Here is a 20256-nt window from a genome sequence, read left to right as displayed (position 1 = left end):
TTGCAGGTCTTGGGCCTGCTTCAAACTCCACTGGGCTCGACACCTTCCTCCTCACTCCACATCCCCCAATCCAATGCAGCTGTCCAGAAAATGGCAGCCCCTTCTGGAAAAGTGCCACCTGTCCCAGTAAAGGAGTGACCTGCCCTCCTTCCTTAACCCTGGCTCCGGACATTTTTGAAAGATAAGCGACCAATAGACAACGCAGGGTGACGAGGGTGTGGGGCACAGTGAGGGGGGAAACAGGCCTCAGGGGAAGGTAGCAGAGCACGAAGGGAGGGGGAGGCCCCTGAGGCACCCCATATTTTGTTTAATAACTGCATCAGGAAGAACAGGGATGGGGGAAGGGGGTTCTAAGTGGTAATCATACTTAGATCACTTATGATTGCCACTTTATATCCCTTAACAGCTATCACAATTTCCAACCGTAATGGGCCAGCTCCATTACGGTCATTGGTTGTGGACTCCCTGTATATTAGTTCAACCATGTTACACTCAGTTAAGGATTTAATGATACTTGTAAAGAGACTTTCATTAAGAGGAATATTGCCATGGTACTGAAGTTATTGTAAACACAGTTTCTCAGGCACGTTCTTTAGCAAAACATCCCTTAATATTAGGATGAATCAGAAACCTATACACAATTCCACTTCAGTCTACTTAATTAGAAGTAATAAATACTTGTTTCAACCAGATACGAGTGAATATAGCACAGAATTCAGATGAGCTGGCAACTAGTAATGGATAAGATAGGACCAGTAGTGGGTTTCAATTTTGGCCGCTACTGGTTTGCTTGTGGGTGCGCATGTGCTTGCATACGCGACCCTTCTGCGCATGCACCGAGACATCCAGGCGGGTGGGCAGAGCCTCCCGCTGCCGCTACCAGTTCGTCCGATCTGGGGTGAACCCACCACTGACAAGGAAGTTAAGGAAACACTGAAGTACGAATGGATTCAGCCCCAGGAGCATGAAAGTCAGCCTTGTTCTTTTTCCCCACTCCGATCATGTCATTGATTCCAATGAGAGGCATTCGAAAGTCAGGCTGGAGAGTAAAAAGTGTTGTTTGAAAGCAGCCCCTTTCTTAAAACATTTTACTAATGTTGCATGAGAAAGACAATACAGCTGAATCATGCCTTTTCGGGTGGTAGGTTTGCAGTCTCTTTACCCACCTGTCCTACAAGAGACAGATTCATGCAATTACAGGTAGTCCTCAACTTACAACAATTCAACTAGTGACCATTCGAAGTTACAACAGCACTGAAAAAAAGTGACCTAGGACCATTTCATAACCATTGCAGCATCCCCATGGTCATGTGATCAAAATTCAGACTATTGGCAACTGCCTCACATTTATGACAGCTGCAGTGCTCCGGGATCATGTAATCACTTTTTGTGATCTTCCGACAAGCGAAGTCAATGGTTAAACCAGATTCACTTAACAACCATGTTAGTAACTTAACTGCAATGATTCATTTAACAACTGTGGCAAGAAAGATCGTAAAATGGGACACACCTCACTTAATTTTGGGCTCAGTTGGGGTCGTAAATCAAGGACTTCCTGTACTGCATCTTTTTATGACTTAGGCCAGTGTGGTTATCTATTCCCAAAATTCCCCACCCAGCAAGAATTCTGGGAGTCAAAGTCCACACATCTTAAAAGTTGTCAAGGATGAGTAACCCTGACTTAGGTTACAAAGAGATCACTTTTTTGCGCTTGTTTCCAAGTTAGGAAGCATCTGGGAGGGATACTGTTCCAAGAGACTCCTTGGCAGGTTTATATGCCCTCCCTCTCAGCAGCTCCACACCTAGAATACTGCGTCCAGTTTTGGTCACCACACTCTAAAAAAGATGTTGAGACTCTAGAAAGAGTGCAGAGAAGAGCAACCAAGATGATTAGGGAACTAGAGGCTAAAACACAGGATGAACGGTTGCAGGAACTGGGCATGGGCTAGTCTAGTGAAGAGAAGGACCAGGGGAGACATGATAGCAGTGTTCCAATATTTGAGGGGCTGCCACAGAGAGGAGGGGGGTCAAGCTATTTTCCAAACCACCAGAAGGCCAGATAAGGAATAATGGCTGGAAGCTGATCAAGGAGAGCCTGTAGTACAGTGGACTAAGCACTATTATTAACATCTGCTGCTTGCAATTACTGCAAGTTCAAATCTCACCAGGCTCAAGGTTGACTCAGCCTTCCATCCTTTCAAAGGTAGGTGAAATGAGGACCCAGATTGTGGGGGCAATAAACTGACTTTGTATAAATATACAAAAGGATGAAGACTATTGCTTAACGCATTGTAAGTCTCCGGAGAAGGGCGGCATATAAATTAAAGCAAAAAAAAAGGGAAAAAAAAGGAGAGATTCAACTTGGAAATAAGGAGAAATTTCCTGACAGTGAGAGCAATCAAGCAATGGAACAGAAGTTGCCTTCAGAAGTTGTGGGAGCTTCATCCCTGGAAGCTTTCAAGAGGAGACTGGACTGCCATCGGTCAGAAATGGTGCAGGGTCTCCTGCTTGGAGAGGCGGTGGGGAGTCGGACTAGATGCCCTACAAGGTCCCTCCCAACTCTGTTAATCTGCTTTCCCGCCGCCGGAGCCGCTCACCTCGTCCTCCGAGAGCGCCGGCAAGGGATCGAAGTCGCAGCACTCCTCCTCCGCAAACTCATCCATCGCGGCTGCTTCCGAGGGTCCTTTCTGGCCCCCGCCGGGACAAGAAGCGACCCGAGAGGACTCGGCTTCCAACGGCCAGCCGGGCTCTCTCCGGGATCCTCCGCCGCCGCCTCCCCTGTCCAGCGGCGCCCCCGTCCCCACGTTCTTCCCCTGTAGCTAGTTGGGGTCCGTCTCTTCCCCTCCCCGACGGGTTGGCTTGCCGCGCTTCCCTCCCGGCGCCGTCCGACAAATGTGTTTGCCGAGCGAGGCAGCGCCCCTGGCAACCGAGCTGCCTCGCCCTCGGCCGGGCTGGAGCCAAGAAAGGAGGCTCCTCCTTGTTCCGGGCCGGTGGCCGAAAAAGGGGGAGGCATCGCCGGCTCTCCTTTAAAGAGTAACTCCGCTATAAGCGGAGGAGAAGTTTCCGCGCTGCGGCTGCTGATTGGCTGGTTTTTGGCCTTCGCCGGCGGTTCCTGAAACGCTGAGCCTTCCCGCCTTTTTTTTTTTTAAGGATAAATTACGGAGTTTTTTGGTGACTCAAGTCAATGGCGACTAGATACAGGAATACAGGATAACAGGGATTGGAAGGGACCTTGGAGGTCTTCTAGAAGACCAACCTCCTGCTCAACCAGAAGACATTATACCAATTCAGATAATGGTTGTCCAATCTCTTCTTAAAAAGCTCCAGTGATGGAGCACCCACAACTTCTGAATGCAAACTTTCCACTGATTGTTCTTCTAACCCTCAGAAAATTTCTCTTTAATTCTAGGTTGCTTCTCCCCTTGATTAGTTTCCATCCATTGCTTCTTGTCCTGCCTTCAGGTGCTTAGGAGAATAGGTTGAGCCCCTCTTCTTTGTGGCAGCCCCTCAAATATTGCAACACTGCCATCATGTCTCCCCTTGTCCTTTTTTCACTAGACTAGAGATACCCAACTCCTGCAAACTGTTCTTCACGTTTTAGCCTCCAGTCCCCTAATCATCTTGGTTGCTCTTCTCTGCACTCTTACTAGAGTCTCAACGTCTTTTTTATATCATGGCGACCAAAAGTCTACACAATATTCCAAATGCGGTCTTACAAAGTGGCATTAACACTTGAACTAAGAAGCAGAATCCAGAAAAATATCTCAGGAATATGTGGTTTGAGAGGATCAAATTTTAGGATGTGGGTCTTACAAATCGTGATAGCCTCAAGTAGCCCAGGCTAAGCCTTAACACAAAGATTGGAGAACCTTTGGCATTATGAGGGCTCCTTGGTGCTTTCTGAGCTTGCTGGTTTTCTTACAGACGTTTCATTAACCAAACTTGGCAACATTATCAGTGCTAGCATGATGGTTTAAAGCCCATCAACTGCTAGCACTGATGTCGTTACCTAGTTTGGGTAATGAAACATCTGGGAGAAAACCAGCAAGCTCAGAGAGCACCATTTCAACCCTGAGCAACAAATATTCTCCTTTGGCATTACAGATAGTCCTCGATTTACAACTATTCATTTAGTGACCATTCAAAGTTAAAACAGCACTGAAAAAAGTGACTTCTGACCATTTTTCACAGGTACGACCTTTGACGCATCCCCATGATTATGGGGTTCAGATGCTTAGCAACTGGTTCATACTTATGAATGTTATTGTATCCCAAGGTCATGTGATACCCTTTTGTGACCTTTTCACAAGCAAAGTCAATGGGGAAGCCAGATTCACTTTAGCAGTCAGGTTATTAACTTACCAACTGCAGTGATTCACTTAACAACTGTGGCAAGGAAGATTGTAAAATGGGGCAAAACTCACTTAACAAATATCTCACTTAACAATATTGGCCTCAATTGTGGTCGTAAGTTAAGGACTACCTGTATTTCTCAACCTAGACAACTTTAAGAGATGTAGACTTCAATTCCCAGAATTCCCTTGCACAGATTGTGAAACACTGCTTTAAGGGCTGCCTTTGGCCGATGTTTTTGCATTTACTTGCGGTTTGAATGGGTAAGTTAGGGTTTCCAGAGCACAGTAGCCCCTAAATACTTATTTTTTTTTTATTTTTTTTTTTTATTTTGATTTATATGCCCCCTTCTCCAGAGACTCAGGGCGGCTTACAATGCGTTAAGCAATAGCCTTCATACTTTTGTATATACCTGCTTAGTTACCTATTTGAATTGGATTTATCTGACATGTCAGGCTGAAATGTTGGCTTGTTAATGATTCACTGTGTCCTTCAAACCCAACCTCCAGATTAATTTGTCCAACCCTTCTTTGAACTCTATTCCAGAGTCATTATATTAATTATTTTCTGCAGAAAGTGGGTGAGTTCATAGTGGAGAATGGAAAAAAAGTTGAGCATCTGTAAAGTCAAGTTTAGGATGCAATCCTAAATATTCTTGGTTTGGATGGAGTTCCACTTAAATTCAGTAGTTCAACTACTGAAGCACTAAAATCACTTAGAGACTAATAATGGGTACATTTTCCTGGAGAAGAAATCATGCCAACAGAGGCACATAATAAGACTTTTGCCAAAAAGAACAAACAACACCTATCTTGCATTACAGTCAATATGATTAGACTATCACAAACATGCTACACTAAGAAGATATGTCAACATTAAAACATTGTATACACATTCAGCTGAAATCACAAGTGGCATTGGGTAACAATCTTTACAGAATAAACAATACCCAGTTTTTCAGTCTTGTTATTCTTAAAAATACTAGGTTTACTACCTAGTTTCTGCTCCAATATAATATTCTAGCAGGGTAATCCAAGTCATGTCTAATATTTGTACTTGGAAAATGACAAATATTCATAGGATTTTTAGTAGCCTTCACTTATAGCACAATTCTGTGCATATATAATCTGTATTCGGAGCTAAATCCCAAGCTTTAGCTGTGATCTTAAATCGTGTGTGTGTGTGTCAGTGATGTGTTTCAAATTTTTTTACTACCGATTCTGTAGGTGTGGTTTGGTAGGCATGGCTTGGTGGGCGTGGCAGGGGAAGGATACTGTAAAATCTCCATTCCCTCCTGATCAGCTGGGACTTGGGAGACAGAGAATAGAAGGGGGCAAGGCCAGTCAGAATTTTTACTACCGGTTCTCCGAACTACTCAAAATTTCTACTACCGGTTCTCCAGAACTGGTCAGAACCTGCTGAAACCCACCTCTGGTGTGTGTTTGTGTGTTTGATGTGTGAGTGATTGAAGCCCATAGGGCATGCATAAGCGCACCAACGTGCCTACCATCCCTGTCCTAATGTCTCCGTTTATACGTATCCATTTCATGTATTCATAATCATGTTTATACTTATATCTGTTATCTAATACATGCTTGACAAAATAAATAAATAAAAATAAAATAAATAAGAACAGAATACTGAGCAATGTCTCTTCAGGTTTCACCATATTTAGACATGAATACTCAAAAGTATAGAAAATAAGACAACCTTGAACTTTTAGTATAAAAAGACACACAAAAACTGGGTGGAATGATGTCATACAGTTTTCTCAAAAGGAATAAAAGCAATAGAAAATGACTTGTGAGATAAATTAAACTATTCTTGCTCAGAAGAAGGACTAAAAGCAATACTATTATTGTCAGGCTTCCCACTATGGCTTGGCAATAAATCTCAGTTCTTCAGACTCTTGTTCAGGAATTGCCTTGGAAGTGAATCCTCAGATATAACCTGTTTTTTTATTTCAGATAAGGATGAAGCCAAATCCACAAAAATGATTGGTGCTCCAGAATGTAAAATCTAGGCTTTTTCTTTCTACTTTCTGTAATTCATAAACATTGGCTGTTCTCTTGATGGCCAGACAGATAGCTGGATTATGCTTTCATAATTATTTTCACTAGCCTGATAACCTTGGACTGGCATCTAAGCTGTCCATCTACCCATCCACACGTTGGTTAAGTGTCGGGTAGTTCACAAAAGTGGTGGGTTGATCCTGGTTCTGTCCAGTTCTTCAGAACTGGTAGTAAAAACAGTGGGAGGCTCCGCCACCTGCCCTGATGTCACATTTGGTGATCTGCGCATATGCAGAAGCTTCTGCACATGTGCAGAAGCGCACGCTTCCATTGTGAACCGTTAGTAAAGATAAGTAGAACCCACCCCAGGTTCACACAAATGACACTCACACACACACAAAGATTGGAGCTTTGATGGCTTTATAATGGCTCTCATTATTTTGGACTACACCCTATAGACACTACTAGTTGGGTATATACCAGGGGGTGTCCAACTTTAAGACCTGTGGACTTCAATTTTCAGAATTCCCCAGCCAGCCATGCTGGCTGGGAAATTCTGAGAGTTGAAGCCCACAAGTCCTAAAGTTGCCAAGGTTGGACACTCCTGGTGTATAGCATCATCCACCCAACCATCCACCCAAGATATAGATTGATGGTTTCCAAAAGCAAATGATACATCTCCCAAGATAAGTTACACCTTCCTAAAAATATAAAACCTTCATCATGGTTACGTCATGTCTTTTTGAATGATGCATCTACAGATAATCCTCACTTAATGACCATTGATTAAGCTATTGTTCAAAGGTATATTGGAAGTCGAAAAGGTACTTATGACCCAATTTCAAAGTCCTGACAGCCCCGCTCTCTCATGATCATGTGATCACATTTTGAGCACTTGGCAACCAGATCAACTTTCCGATCACCTGATTGAGATTTTCAATATTTTTATTAGTTTCTTCTGGTTTCCAGCAAAAAAAATGTCCATTGGATAAAATGGATTCGTTGAACGACCAGAGCATTTGCTTAACAACCACTGCAAAAAAGTTATAAAATATGGCATGGTCACATGGTGATTGTCTGAAAAAAACCACAATTTAGTGGTAATTCTGGGATCAATTCCCAGAATTTAAGGTCAAGGATTATCCATCTCCAAGGTCCCTTTCCATCTCTGTAATTCTATAATCCCATTACTAATTGCATATAGATTAATGGATCATTTAAATACAAATGCATCATGCAGGGCAAAAGCATCTATTTATATGCTGCATCATTATTGTTGTTGTTGTTGTCTTGGCTTCCTTCAAGTCAGTTTCGATCCTGGTAACTTCCTAGACAAGTTCCTGCATTTTTCTTGACTTCTTCCTAAGGCTGAGAAAAAGTGACTGGCCCAAGGTCACCCAGTTGATTTTCTGTGACTGGTCCAAGGTCACCCAGTTCCTGCCTTATGGGGAACTTGAACTCATAGTTTCCTGGGGGTTTTTTGCCTGGTTCTTCCCCACTATATCAAACTAGTTCTCAGACGTCTTGGTTATTGAAATATATTCAGTGTGGTGCAGTGGTTAAGATAGTGGCTCAAAGAAACTCAGAGACTCAGAATTCCAGTACTGCTTTAGGCATGAAAGCCAGTGAGTGGCTTTGGACCAGTTACTCTCTCTTAGCCAATCTCACCTCGTAAGGTTGCTGTCATTGGGAAAAGAGGAAGGGAGGGAGGGAGGGAGGGAGGGAGGGAGGGAGGGAGGGAGGGAGGAAGGAAGGAAGGAAGGAAGGAAGGAAGGAAGGAAGGAAGGAAGGAAGGAAGGAAGGAAGGAGCATTATGTGTGTTCACTAATTTGAGTTATTTATAAAAAGAATAAAGGCAGGATAAAAATCTAATAAATAAACACATGTTTTGAATGGTAAGCGATGCTTTCCTAGCCTCTCTTTATCTGATCCCTCTTTACTATACTTCTCCTAATTTTGAACTCATTAAAAAAATCAGAACCAAAAATTACTACAGCCACTGGAAAAGCTAGAGATCCTTCATATCAGAACTGAAATCTGCCTTGTGTTCTTTTGTGAAATGTTGTAAGATCATTCATTAAATTAAAATTTTATGGGATATCAGTGCTTTATCATCTTTATCCCATTTATAACCTTTAACTCAATCTAGCAAATGCATAAAAATATGGATGAACACTAAACAGAAACTTTGCAAACCCACCATCCTGCTACTATACTTACTTTTCCCAATTAAAATGGCATGAGTTATACAGGAGGATCAAGCTAAATGAGATCTTACCATTTCATGAAAAGAATAATGGTAAGTAGGTGAGGGATTTTCTTAAACCCAGAGTTCAACATGCCTTGGGCATTACAATCACTTTAGAGAATGACAAGGAACTCTCAGAAAAGGGATTTAAAACAAGTTAAATTAAAAATGATTGAAATATGGAATCCACTTGAAATAAGTATCTCCAGTCTCTTCAAACAGCAATATTATAATGGCATGGGTTCACTTTTGATGCTTGCCCTCTATAAACTGATAAAAGGCGCAATAGCAGCTCCAAATAAGCCATGATTCCAAGTTTAGACATAATGACATAATATGCTATACTGTCACATCAGGCTCAGTTAGTTAATGTCAGAAGTTCTACTTTTACAAGTACAACCTAAATGAGGAGAAGAAGATCTAAGGATAGGATGTTAGCAGAATGGTACATTTTCTCACTAACTAGTTATAGATTTAATTATCAAGGATTTCTCTTCTGCTTTATCACAGGGGATTAGCTATTTTTCTTCATAGCCTTATCACAAATGGCTACTGTACAAATTTTTAGGATCACTGCTGCTGTAGATGAAGGAATTACACATTTCTTGCATTTTAATTAGAAATATATTCTATTTTTAAGAGCTTTGCTTATTGTCAGCTTGACAAAGGAGTTTCTTTTAATTTAAATAAAACCCTCTAGGTCTAGGACAAAAGGGCTGTTAGACAAAAGCAGTTTCAGTAAGGTCTATGTTACTAGTTTTTGTTTTTAATTGTCCCCCACCCTGTAATTTCATCATTAAGTAAGTTGGGGGGAAACAGCCTCACTATGACTGTCTTCTGCATGAGACAGCAGTGGGAACGCAATTAAGAGAAAGCAATTAATGTCTTGCTACACTATGAACTTTCTCTGTTAAATGTGCCTCCATACAAGAACTGGGGGTGAAGGTGGGTTCAACCACCATTTTAAAAGGATTTCCATTCACCATGACATACTGTATAATTAGCTTTCTACCCTTTATTTTTAATATGAGAGATTATTTCCAACCAGAACACCAAGCAAAATTGCTCTGAATGCCATTATCCTTGATGGCACTGGGGTCTCGTTGAGAATAAATTCTCGTTGCCCTTGATTGTTTTCAGAGACCTGATTCTGAAAATCCTCCATATTGGTGGAGGAAATGATGGAGGTGGGAAGATTCCTGTGGTTTACATTATACATCAATGCTACAGTCTGGCCTGGTGCTTCTGATTCATTTCCAGATTGTGAAACGCATCTTTGTGGTGGGAATGTAGACTGGAGTCCCAAGAGGGAGGGGCTGCTTTCCGGGGGGCAAAGAGGCAGCAGAGTTTTGAAAGTTTGGTAGGTAGGAAGAAGATTAAGATGGCCCCTCCCTAGCTGTTCACAGAGTATATATATAGCGATGCGGATAGCTGCTTTAGTCTGGCAAGATTCTGCCGATAGTTGAAGGACAGTAAAGGAAGCTACTCAGAAGCAAATCCATGCATTGTTCTTGCTTCTTGGGACCAGACAACATTTTACTAATCAGGAGCACCTCAATTAAGTGAGCTATCTCCCCCAACTATAATTGTTTAATAAGAAATTTACCAGTTCTCTCATTGAAAAATGGATGATGACTCTCATCTCTTCATTGCTTCAAACCCCTAACTTAGCACATTTCAGCCTGGAAATTTTAGGCATTTTAGACTTAATAGCCTTGGTAGTATTTTTCACTATCAATTAAGGTCTCCAACACTAATGTTTGTTCTTTGGAATTGGAGTAAAACCGCATGTCATAAGTAAAGATTTGTGTTAGCTAATAGTATATGTGTTGCTCTGTTTTGAATCAGAACCACAGTGCACAGGAAGATACATATGACTTTTTAAAATTCTATATTCTACCCTTTATATGTAGGTGCTTTTGTGGCTGATTTTGTGCTACAGTTCCCACCTATGGACTATAAACATCACAAATATAATATGATTGTGATTTACAAATTTTTTTAGCTGGGATGCGTAATAAAATCTGCCGCCTCTAAGCTGAAAACCAAAAGAAAAATTTCTTCTTGTAAGGATTTATTTATTTATTTATTGGTTCAATTTATATGCTGCCCTTCTCCGGAGAATCAGGGCGGCTTACAATGTGTTAAGCAATAGCCTTCATACTTTTGTATATACCTTCTTAGTAGGGCTTTAGCCCCCCCCAAAGTGGTGTTCTTTTTTATACAAAGTCAGCTTATTGCCCCCACAAACCGGGTCCTCATTTTACCTACCTCGAAAGGATGGAAGGCTGAGTCAACCTTGAGCCTGGTGAGATTTGAACTTGCGGTAATTGCAGGCAGCTGGTGCTATTTAACAGCACTTTAGTCTGCTGTGCCACCAAGGCTCAGCAGATTACCAGAGATACACATACTACCTTCCCTCTTTTTCACCATCTCCATGGAGATCAAATGAAAATATACAATCCCTGCCCAAGCCAGAAGCTTCATATTGCTGGACCATCTGGAATGTTATTTGCTATGAATGGTGAAACGTGGCTCCAAAGATTTTAGAATATCTTCTTGAATCATTGTCTATGGACTCATTTTGTGGAGCCAGAGATCATGTCAAAACTTTGTCAAAGTACCTGCCACTTTTTTTACAAGATTCCAAGAATATTTAAAGGAAATTCTATGATCCCATCACTGAAGCTTCAAGCTTATAATCAACTTATTTTCTTAAATTGACAGATTCAAGTTACAATAGTCTTGCTCAGTGGTGAAATCCAATTTTTTTTACTACTGGTTCTGTGGGCGTGGCTTGGTGGGTGTGGCAGGGGAAGGATACTGCAAAATCTCCATTCCCACACCATTCCTGGGGAAGGATATTGCAGAATCTCCATTCTCACCCCACTATGAGCCAGCCAGAGGTGGTATTTGCCGGTTCTCCGAACTGCTCAAAATTTCTGTTACTGGTTCTCCAGAACCTGTCAGAACCTGCTGGATTTCACCCCTGGTTTTGCTGTGGTAGAAAGGATACCGCATGAAGAAAAGAATCTAGAGGAAGAGGAGCTAAATAAGGGATCTTTGATGCTCTCTGAGGTTGGTTGTTTTCTTGCAGACCCAGATTAAGTAACATCATCAATGCTAGTAAGGAGTGGGGTTTCCTCTCAGTTTATATTTTAGTGGCTCGCCCTGAGGTGGTCTTAGAGGTTCTTTGATTGAGCTGTTTACTGTTGGCTTGTTTGGCCCAGTGGCCCAGTGCTTAAAATACAGTACTGCAGGCTACTTCTGCTGACTGCTGGCTGCCAGCAGTTCAGCAGTTCGATTCTCAAGGTTGACTCAGCCGCCCATCCTTCTGAGGTCGGTAAAATGAGGACCCAGATTGTTGGGGGCAATACACTGACTCTGTAAACTGCTTAGAGAGGGCTATAAAGCACTGTAAAGTGGTACATAAATCTAAGTGCTATTGCTATTGCTATTGCCAGTTCCTTGTTGGGGTATTGTTTACCTGATTGTTGATCTGATGTTAATCTTGGAATTGATTTATGCTCATCTGGATCAGGGGTGGTTTTCACTTACCTTTGCTACTGGTGCGCTTGTGCGTACGCCCCGTCTGTGCATGTGCAGAAGCTTGTGCGCATGTGCAGATCGTATTCGATGACGTCCGGGCAGGTGAGTGGAGCCTCCCGCTGCCGCTGCTACCAGTTCGCCCAAACCGGTGTGAACCAGTAGCAACCCATCACTGATCTGGATGCTGATTGCTGGTAGGGAGATGCTTTGGTCCTTTTGTTTCCTTTTTGGCTTGTTGATTGTCTCTTTGCATAGTATATATGTTGTGTTTTGGCAGGACCAAAACACCTCTCCACCAGCAATCATTACCCAGATGAGTATGGATGAGCTCCAAGATTAACTCCAAGACCAGATTAACAATCAAGTAAACAATACACCAACCGAGGAACTGCCAAACAAACCAAAAGCAAACAGTACTACCAAAGAACTTCTAAGACCACCCCAGGGCAAGCCACTATAAAATAAACTGAGAGCAAACCCCACTCCTTAATAGCATTGATGATGTTACCTAGTTAGAGTAATGAAACGTCTGCAAGAAAACAACCAACCTCAGAGAGCACCATAGATCCCTCATTCAAACCTACCTACCTCGAAAGGATGGAAGGCTGAGTCAACCTTGACCCTGGTGAGATTTTAACTTGCAGTAATTGCAGGCAGCTGGTGTCACTTAACACCACTTTAATCTGCTGCGCCACTCAAAGAGCCTTGGTGGCGCAGCAGATTAAAGTGGTGTTAAGTGACACCAGCTGCCTGCAATTACCGCAAGTTCGAATCTCACCAGGCTCAAGGATGACTCAGCCTTCCATCCTTTCGAGGTAGGTAAAATGAGGACCTGGATTGTGGGGGCAATAAGCTGACTTTGTATAAAAAAGAACACCGCTTGGGGGGAGGGGGGCAAAAGCCCTACTAAGCAGGTATATACAAAAGTATGAAGGCTATTGCTTAATGCATTGTAAGCTGCCCTGAATCTCCGGAGAAGGGCGGCATATAAATTGAACCAATAAATAAATAAATAAACCCTGAGCTATAAATATTCATCTTTATTGGCGCTAAATAAACTTTTCAGGAAAAGTTTTTCCAGAATACAAACTCCACACCAATAGATATTTGCTAAAAAATATCCATCTCTTGTACTCACAAAGTGGATTTATAAGCAATGATAGCAGACAAAAGATAGCCATTCTGAAAAATCCAACATGAAGCAAATCATAGAGAAGCCAGCAATTCATCCATTATCATAAAACCTAGAAAAGAAGATGAATTTTTTTGAGGATCAAAGAGGTATCAACAGCATTTTTGGTACATTTTGTTCAAACAGAGCAGGATCTCAGTTCGGCATCCTATGGTTGATAGTATGGAAACTACTGAGACACAACAGGTGCAAAACCTTTCCTTGTTGGTAGTGTAATTTTAGTTGCAATCAATCTTTAGCACTTCATAACTTACTGATAATAAAAGACTGTGGCTGGTAGATAAAGACTTGTGGATTTATTCGGCATCCCTGTTTCTTTCACTCTGCCTGCCCTTTGTCTAAGACAGAGGTCTTCAAACTTGGCAGCTTTAAGACTTGTAGACTTCAACTCCCAGAATTCTCCAGCTGGCTAAGACTTCTGTCTTAGACAAAGTTTGAAGACTTCTGGTCTAAGAGAATGCTAATCTGGAGTGTTGAAATACATACAGATGTTTCACCAGTAACTTTCTTAAGTCAATTCCTTGAGGCAGATACAGTAACAGTTCCCAACTCAATCATAAAGTGAACAGATTCTTTCCCACAAATAAACAGACATTTTTCTTGTTTAACCTTTTCATGCTACTTATTCAGGAAACTAATTACTGACGGATTTTCCTCCTTTGCTAAATTACAAACTAGCTTAACATTATAAACATTTGGCAATGCATCCTTCCTCTTCCTGTGCCAAGTTCTTCTTGTACTTGATACATACTAAATATTATTAATGTTAAATATTAATGAGCTAAAAATGGGCTGCGTTTCAGGTGAAACCATCCTTGTCTAGTCATACCCAAGTCTATCAATTATTCTCCTTAATAGAGCCTGCATCAAATACTATCCACCCTTGATAATCAGCTTTTAATACCCTGGCAGAGAGGCTATTAATTGTGTCCGTATTTCTAAAAAGAGAGTCCAAAGCCAAAAGTAATTTAAACATTTGAAGCTTTTGAAAGAAAGATAACAGGACATATGCCTTATTATCCTGGTGGTTTTATAATTTTCTTTGTAATGGCAATTACCTTTACTACTTTGTACCTTTGGTACAAATGGTTTAAAAATCAATAGCAAATTTAATGCTATGTGTTATCTATTTAAAAGCAACTTCTGTTAAGTTTAATGAAATTTATTTCCATTTACGTGTGTGTGTGTAGGACTGTAACCAGATTGTTTCAAGTTTAATTTCACTATTAATCATATATAGAAGCCGCTTGCTGTTTTCCAATCTTACACACCAAGAGAAAAAAAAATCCAAGCTTTCCTTAAAAACCTTTAAAAAAAATAATACTGCAGGCTGGGACATGCTACTATGCCAATCCGGTGCACATTTTTGATACATCAACACATTGTACAATATACTAAACAAAAAGTAATATTTAGTGATTTTATCACATTGGGATGGTACGCTAATTTTTCAAAGGCACCTTTGACTTTCATAGCTGATGGAAGAGCAGAAACCTCACACAGGGAATCAAAATAAATAATTTTTCCTTTGGTAATGGAGCACCTGGTGGTTTTTCCATACACTTGTGTTTCTAGTTTGCCATTGTGATCAGGGTTAGGGTTAGGGCTGATCAGGATGTCCATGTAGGGTGGTGAGTTGTTTTCTTCTTTTCTGGTAAACTGGATTTTTTAAAAAAATGTTCATGGTTCTCTAGCTGTTCTCTAATTGGTCCTTTTTTTTTATTATGATGAAAGTGTTGTCTACATTTCTGATCCATAGTTAGGTTGTCTTTGTGGAAATGCTATGGCTTCTAGACGTTGCATAACAACCTCCACTAAAAGTCCTGAAAATGATGATCCCATTGGTGTACCTTTAAATTTGGTAAAATTTGTCCATCAAGTAATCATGATTTTCTGCCCATCACACAGCTGTTAGAGAGATACATATTTTGCCAGGAAAAGCTGGTATAAAAGAGTAATATGAATTTTCCCTAAAGGAGTCCCCATCCAAACTGAATCAAATGTACTTTCCATCCCAAACATGTTCCAAAATGATTTCATATGTGGAAAAAAAACTGACTGGCTCCCCTCACAACAAATTAATATGGAAGTTGACTATCTTCTAAAACAGTGGACTTCAGTGGACTTGAACTCCCAGAATTCCTCAGCCAGCTTTGCTTAAAGTTGCCAAGTTTGGAGAACCCCTGTTCTAAAATGACATACATTGTTCTTGTTTATAGGAGAATCAATGAAGTTCATTTGACCATTAATATAAATCATACAATACTGTACAGCAGGTACAGTTGAAGTAAAGGTTACTATAATCCAGGCCTATTATCCACTGCGCTAACATTTGCCTTAGGTTTCGATTACTTTAAACAACGATTTAAACTTTATAAATGCATTGTAACAAAACAGCTGGGAACTTTTCAAAGCGGGATTAAAAATTATTTTATGCAGCATGTGCTCTCTTCTTTGAATACATATATACACATACCATATGAAAAGCGTCATTTCCAGATCCCTCTCCTCTTGCCCAGATACTTTCTGTTCTCAACCCAAGAACAGCATAAATCATGTTGCATTTCCAGCACGTGTGAAGAATTAAATTAGGCAATTAGTCACTGTCTTAAAATTCAGACACAAAAGCTCAATAAGCATTTAAAAGAGAGAAAAGGCCATGGACCCAAAATGAATATTCTATCTATGTAGCATAACATAACTCCATTGTTGAGGTGGCCATTTTTATCCTCTCTTTGCCTAGGGCTTTGTATATTTGTTTATAGTATTTATTTCTTAATAAATAGATTTTTGATTTTTTATATATGCCGTTTTTATATTTGTAACTTTTATATGATTTTTGTGTGCCATCCAGAATTACGTTTGGTGAGACGGGCAGCTATGCAAGTTTGATTAATAATACAAATAACAGCTGGGACTGCATCTGTTGGATTTAAACACCTGCACCGAGAACCAGTTTGGTATAGTGTTAAAAGCACCAGACTATAAATTAGGAGACTGGGAATTCTAGTCCTTTCTCAGGCATCGAAGCCAGCTGGGGATTCTTACTTCATTCACTCTCAGTCCTTGGAAGAAGGCAAAGCCAAACCACTTTCAAAGTATTGCCAAGAAAATCTAACTTTAGTCTAACTTTAAGTAGGCACCTGAGCAAAAACTCCTCACTTCTTTGTTGCCTCCTTTTTAGACTTGTCTCCACCATGCTATTCCAGATGCTACAGTTTCTCTGGCTTCCTAAGGTAGCTCCCCAGCCCGCCCCAGTAGTATAATGCCAAGCTGCAGTGGTCATGAAGCCCCAGCGAGTATTTATTCACCCAGCTATCTTCTCTCCTCATTCCCTACAACACCAGCCAACCTTTTGCACCCAACTACTGTGGGAACCTAGCAGTGGTGAAATCCACATTTTTTTACTACCGGTTCTATGGGCGTGGCTTGGTGGGCGTGGTGTGACTTGGTGGGCATGGTGTGGCTTGGTGGGCATGGCAGGGGAAGGATACTGCAAAATCCCCATTTCCACCCCACTCCAGGGGAAGGATACTGCAAAATTCCCATTTCCACCCCACTCCAGGGGAAGGATACTGCAAAATTCCCATTCCCTCCCCACTCCTGGGGGAAGGATATTGCAAAATCTCCATTCCCATCCCACTCTGGGACCAGCCAGAGGTGGTATTTGCTGGTTCTCTGAACTACTCAAAATTTCCGCTACCGGTTCTCCAGAACCTGTCAGAACCTGCTGGATTTCACCCCTGGAACCTAGCTTCATTAAGGACATTGCAGCTTTTAGAAGTCAGTGCAGATTTACCAAAATAGCACAATGGTGCAAAGTCTCAGGGAGAGAAAGCATGGCCAGAGAAGCTGGGTCCCAAAAGCAGACAGGAAAGGAAGCGAGGCACTTCTGCTTCATGTCGTAAATCGAGAGCTACCTGTACTAATACTTCCATCATTTTTTTTTTCTTTCCACACACATGAATTCCACCAGGGAAAGATTTACATCAGGGCTAGGCAACTATTCCCCCTTTTAGACCTGTGGACTTCAACTCCCAGAATTCCAGAGCCAGCCTGAGACATCTTATTTATTTATTTATTTGTCAACAAGTACAAGGAAACAAGTAACAGTATAGATATAGACATGGACACATGAAAACAATTGGCACAAATAAAAGGATATAAATAGGCAAAACATAGCCATAAACACATAGAATGACTTCATATAAATGGGGACAGTAGGACAGGGATGGTAGGCACACTGGTGCGCTTATGCACGCCACCTTAGGGACCTCTTAAGAAACATGAAAGGTGCATGGTAGACAGTTTAAGGTACAAGGTATGGGGATTAGTGAGACTAACAACAGGATTAGGTAGAGTGTTCCAGACATTTACTACTCTATTGGAGAAGTCATATTTCCTACAATCAAGATTAGAGTGAATTACATTGAGTTTGAATCTATTTATTTATTTATTTATTTATTTATTTATTTATTTATTTATTTATTAAATTTTTATACCGCCCCCTCTCCCGAAGGACTCGGGGCGGTGAACAGCCAGAATTAAAAACACACAATACAAATATTAAAATACATTAAAACAAAATTAAATTATCTTAGGCTTCTCCAATTTAAAACCCCTTACCCATAAAATTCACCCAATTAAAAATTTTTTAACCCAGCCCGGCTTGCTGAAATAAAAAAGTCTTCAGGGCCCGGCGGAAGGTCCAGAGGTCCGGGATTAGTCGTATCCCTGGGGGTATCTCATTCCAGAGGGCGGGTGCCCCCACAGAGAAGGCTCTTCCCCGGGGGATCGCCAGCCGACATTGCCTGACAGACGGCACCCTGAGGAGACCCTCTCTGTGGGAGCGTGTTGGCCGGTGGGAGGTTATTGGAGGCAGAAGGTGGTCTCGTAAATAACCGGGTCCTAAGCCATGGAGCGCTTTGAAGATGAGAACCAACACCTTGAAGCGCACTCGGAAGACCACTGGAAGCCAATGCAGCTCGCGCAGGAGAGGTGTCACGTGGGAGCGCAATGTCGCCCCCATAAGTACCCGCGCGGCCGCATTCTATTGTTAGCCCTTGTGTTATTACGGTTGAAATTAAAGTACTCATTTACAGGTAGGACTTTTTGGTAAATAATCTTATGAACTAAGCATAGGTCGGAACACAGACGTCGTAGTTCGAGGCTATCCAGACCTAAAATTTCAAGTATAGGGTGGTATAGGGAATTTTATTACGAGCAGAGGATTTGAGTACTCTTCTAGTAAAATATCTCTGGACCCTCTCTAATGTATTGTTGTCTGAAATACAGTGAGGATTCCAGGCAGTTGAACAGTATTCAAGTATACAGTAGGTTTGGCAAAGGTTTTATATGCCCTAGTTTGAAGTATAGCGTTATCAGAGAGAAAACTTCATAAAATGAGATTGACAACTCTTAATGCCTTTTTTGCAATGATGTTACAGTGAGCTCTGGGACTTAGATCTTTTGGAGTGAGTACTCCTAGGTCCTTGACAGAGTGTGGGTCAACTTTTAGATAATTTCCAGTCAGCAAATTTTGATATTCTCATTTCTATTGCCAATGTGCAGTACTGAGCATTTGTTAGCAAAGATTTGAAGTTGCCAATTGTTTGACCATTCAGATCTTGTGGAAGTTGAATTCCTAAAGGTTATAAAGAAGGCATAGTTGCCCACCCCTGGTCTAGACCAGTGTTAGCAACTTCAAGTTGTGTGGACTTCAACTTTAAGCTGTATGGCTGGGGAATTCTGGGAGTTGAAGTCCACACATCAAGATTTGAAATCTTGCCAGATTTGAAAAAACACTGATCTAGACAGTATCTTCTGGATGATAATCCTTGGAAGCCTTCTATCTGGAAGTTCTTAAAAATGTGCTTTTTCATGTCTACCTAGATGAAGCTCTTAATTGGTACTTCCTGATTCAAAGTGCAATCCCTTATCAGTGCAAAGTTAAGTTCCATCCTACTTTTAAACACACTAAGAGCCAACTTTAATAATTACACATGGACTAATTTTGGATTATGTTGTTATAACAGTGGCTCATGGCTTCATTATAGTACATCAGTTCTCAGGCAAACACCTACACCCCAAACATTGAAAAATTGTAAGTGACATAAGAGCCAGCAATATTTTAATTCAATGATGCTATAGAGCACTGCATACCAGAACAACTAGACACAAGAACAGTTTTTTTCCTGAACACCATCACCCTGCTAAACAAATAATTCCCTCAACACTGTCAAACTAGTTACTAAGTCTGCATTACTATTAATCTTCTCATTGTTCCTATCACCCATCTCCTCCCACTTATGACTGTATGACTGTAACCTTGTTGCTGGTATCCTTAAGATTTATATTGACTGTTTCCATATGACTATCATTAAGTGTTGTACCTTATGATTCTTGACGAATGTATCTTTTCTTTTATGTACTCCAAGAGTGTATGCACCAAGACAAATTCCTTGTGTGTCCAATCACACTTGGCCAATAAAGAATTCTATCTTCTTCTATCTTCTTCTAAGGAAAAAAATGTGAACCATTTCATTTTAAGAATATCAAAAGGATGAAAGATTTTATTGTGATTTGATTGAAGCAAGGTCAAATATACCATTTAGTTATTGTTTTAAGAACACACTATTCAGGATTTAGGAGGTATAGACTTAAATAAGCTTATTCAATTTACATGTTTCACAGCTAAAGCCTGTGTCCCATTTCCCCTCCACCCAACAATCTGATATAATTACAGGAATGAATACTCCCAAACTAGAAATGGGAAGAGACTCTCTGCTTGTCTACTTTTTAAACTTTGACTTCATTCTCCAGAGCAAGAAAAGTAAAGGGAAGAAATTTACTCAATGAATTGCAAACATAAGTAGAAAAGGAGTTTTCTTTCTGCATTCCCC

General features: G+C 40.9%; 1 protein-coding gene across 1 annotated transcript in view; it reads right to left on the bottom strand.

The window, feature by feature from the left end:
- KNDC1 (kinase non-catalytic C-lobe domain containing 1) overlaps window positions 1–2984 on the bottom strand; it is a 78575-nt gene extending 75591 nt beyond the window's left edge. Inside the window, exon 1 of the mRNA XM_087871690.1 lies at window positions 2598–2984. Coding sequence (XP_087727816.1) covers window positions 2598–2663 — 66 coding nt within the window. The 5' untranslated portion in view covers window positions 2664–2984. The remainder of the gene's footprint in view (window positions 1–2597) is intronic.
- Between the last annotated feature and the right edge of the window lie 17272 nt (window positions 2985–20256).

Source organism: Pantherophis guttatus, chromosome 6 (assembly GCF_059756535.1).
Source record: "Pantherophis guttatus breed Tessera chromosome 6, ASM5975653v1, whole genome shotgun sequence".
Classification (NCBI taxonomy): domain Eukaryota; kingdom Metazoa; phylum Chordata; class Lepidosauria; order Squamata; family Colubridae; genus Pantherophis; species Pantherophis guttatus.
This window is presented reverse-complemented; position numbering and strand designations above follow the sequence as displayed.